At 47.1% G+C, this 3,225-nt stretch overlaps 1 protein-coding gene across 1 annotated transcript in view; it reads right to left on the bottom strand.

Moving 5' to 3' along the window:
• Window positions 1–1,859: 1,859 nt before the first annotated feature.
• The window catches only part of LOC102500528 (alpha-1B-glycoprotein-like), a 26,241-nt gene continuing 24,875 nt past the window's right edge, over window positions 1,860–3,225 (bottom strand). Inside the window, 1 exon segment of the mRNA XM_027770403.1 lies at window positions 1,860–2,700. Coding sequence (XP_027626204.1) covers window positions 2,417–2,700 — 284 coding nt within the window. The 3' untranslated portion in view covers window positions 1,860–2,416.

The raw sequence follows: 3,225 nt of genomic DNA on the forward strand, positions 1-3,225 counted from the left end.
TCAGCTCTCATGGCGGACGCAGTCTTCTTCTCTTACAGAATTCTTTTTTTCCACAGAAAACTTTACATTCTTTTGTCTGTTAAATGTTTATTCCCTTTGCTCATCCTACCTAGCTCTACTACCCACTCTCTTTCACCCACTCCTTTCTCTTAGTCTCTGGTATCTACACTTGTCCTCTGCCATCACACCCTCAGATCTTCTAATTTCTGCTGTAGAGTGCAGACATTTTGTCCATGTTGAGTGGGGATATACAGTGTGTATCTTTCAAAGTCTGGCTCACTTCGCTCAACATTAAGTCTTCTATGTTCTCCCACCTTCAATCAAATGATAGGGTCTTGTAGTTTCTTATGGCTGAGTAACATAGTATGTTAGGTCATCAGAAGAGTCAAGATACAGTTTTGCATAGAAAAACACGTCATGACTTTTCTGATGACCAATATATGTGCCAAAGTTTTTCAACACAGGCATCAATTTTTAGACACTTAGGTTGATTTTATATCTTAGCGATTGTGAACAGTGCTGCAATAAAAATGGATGTGCAAGTGTCTTCCTGACTATTATCCTAGCCTTTGGGTAAAGACCAAGGAGTGAGATTACTGGGTCATATGGTAGTTCTATTTTGGGGAACTGCATATTGTTTTCCATAGAGTTTTTACTAATCTACATTCTCACCAACAGTAGAAGAGGGTTTCCTTTTCACCACACTCTTGTCAAAACTTGTTCTTTCTTTTTTTTTTTTTTTGACCCTAGTCATTCTAACTGGGGTTAAATGGTATCTTATTGTGGTTATAATTTGCAATTCTGTTATGACAAGAGACTTTGAAGATATTTTCTATGCCTTTTGGCTATTTGCAACTCTTCCTTGGAGAGTTGTCTATTAAATTCATTTGTCTATTTTTAAATTGGATTATTCTCTCTCTCTCTTTTTAATTTTTTAAGATTTTTACCATAGGGCACATGCACTCACCAGTGAGAGAGAAGGACAGAAAATGAGAAATCACCCTCCAGGGGGGATGGCCATGGCAAAATCCCTTCTCTTACATTCTTCACTTGGGATTTTGGGCATGCATGCACATGTGCCAGGTGTGTTTTTCAAGTCATTGGGTCCAGGATTCTAACTGTATAGTCAACCATGTGAATTCCAGTACCTAAACCACCTTGCCATTTGCTGGTTCAAATTATTTTATTTTATTATTATTATTATTTTTTAATTAGTGAGTGAGCTGCTTGAGTTGCTTATATATTCTGGTTATCAATCCCTCTTCTGAGGAATAATGTGCAAATATTTTCTCCTATTCTCAGGGTTGTCTTTTCACTTGAACTCTTGTTTTCTTTGCTGTTAAGAAGTTTTTTAGCTTGATGTAGTCCACTTGTCTACTTTTGGGGTGACTGTGCTGTAGGGTTCTTATTTAAGAAATCCTTGCCTACTTTTAATACTGTTAAAATGCATCATAACAACAATAATAAATTTTAAAAATGTGTATTTTCTTTTAACCCACACATAATTTTGAGTTTTTCATATTGTTTTGCTATGTATTATTTTTGAGAGAAACTCGTTTTCTTTTGCCTCACATGCTGATGTCCTAAGATCATGGTATTGGAAGTTCATTGAATCTAGGCCACATCTGCAGCTGAAATTATTACCTGTAAAATAGAAAGTTTAGCTGCATGTGGGAAATGTGCTGCAAATGGCTCATTTCCAGCCTCACAATTCTGTCATCACTTCCCAGCTCCGCATCAGTGATTTTCGTTACCAGCTTGAATTTAGCCATGTGGGGAGTATTTACACCACAAGAATGGGCATGGGCCACAATAAAACATTTGCTGAAATATTTTTATCTGAATCAGCAGTTACGGGTTGTCACTTTAAACAGCAATGGGATTCCATAGGATAAGATTTCAGGATAAACTACATAGAAAACACCTGGTAAACAGTGAATGTCGTGTGGGTCTCAGGCAGGGGATTAGGGCACCTTTTGGATATCTTTTCCCGAGTGGTATCTAATTTTCTCCCAGGTACTGAGCCACAGAGCCGGGCTGGGAGCTCTGAGCTGAAATGTGGAGACTCAGGGAAGTCCACGAGGGATGTGGTGATTAGACACAGAGATGCCACCTCACAGGACAGTGGCCAGAGCATGACGGCGTGCAAAGGTGACCCGAACCTGCCTGTGGGACGAGCCTCGTGTCCAGGGGAGGAAGCCAGGGCCCAGCCCGGGAGAGTCAACAGTGAAAGGAGGGACGTGTCCAGTTAACAGTCCTCTACGGAAACACCCCGCAGTGGCCCTGCACGGGGACATGGTTTCTCCTCTGGAAGTGACCGTCCAGAGAGCACCTGCCCTGGGCTTTCTTCCAGAAGCTCCTGGGTGGTCGGGGATGTCCGAGGTCCTGCACGCTGAGGGGGGACGGCTCTCTCCTGTTATGTCCTGGCGGGGTCTCTGGGCTCTCTCTGGCTGTACCAGTTCTCCAACAGCAGCACCCCGAGAACCACCAAGATGAAGCCGGCTGCGCCCATCCGGAGGAGGTTCTCCACGGTGCGATCCTGGGGGTGTGGGACTGGGACTGTGAGGACAGGGGCACAGAGGTCAGGGCAGGGCCAACCACTCCGGTCCAGGATGTCCCCCTGGGTCACCGTCTCTTCCCTGGCAGGACCTGACCCTGTGAGTCCAGCCCCACAGCTGGGACCTTCCCTTACTTTCCAGTCTCAGAGTCTGACTTGGGAGGTGACGGGCTGATGGTGGCAGCTGCCCCTGAGAGCCAGTGAGGAGAGGGTGCTGGTGAGGGCTTCGAGACCCGGCCTTCCCCGGGCTCTGCGTCCTCTGTCCCCTCTCCTGACAGAGCACGGCACAGTTCCTCGTTGGCCCCTGACCCTGTGTCAGGCCCCCCTCCTTCTCCCCGGATTCTCAGACCCCCTGTGTTCTGTGCCTCTGACCTTAATCTGACTCACTTTGGGGCGCAGTTCAGTGCAGCCCTGGGAGCTCAGGACTGTGGGAAAGACATTCTCCCAGGCAGAATAGCGGGGCCCTTGCCTGCTCCCTGAATTCAGGGGCGCAGGGCCCCGTAAGCCAGCCCCCCTATTCACCAGCCGAAGGCCCAGGACCAAGGAGGACGAGCTGCCCTCGGGGCTCCTGGGTGACCAGACAGGGTGCGATCTGGGCGGCCTCCCCCCTCGTCAGACCCACCCCTGGACGGCACCGTCGGCTCCACATTCTCATCGGAGGGGCACGT

The sequence above is a fragment of the Tupaia chinensis genome, unplaced genomic scaffold (assembly GCF_000334495.1).
Source record: "Tupaia chinensis unplaced genomic scaffold, TupChi_1.0 Scaffold000131_1, whole genome shotgun sequence".
Classification (NCBI taxonomy): Eukaryota; Metazoa; Chordata; class Mammalia; order Scandentia; family Tupaiidae; genus Tupaia; species Tupaia belangeri.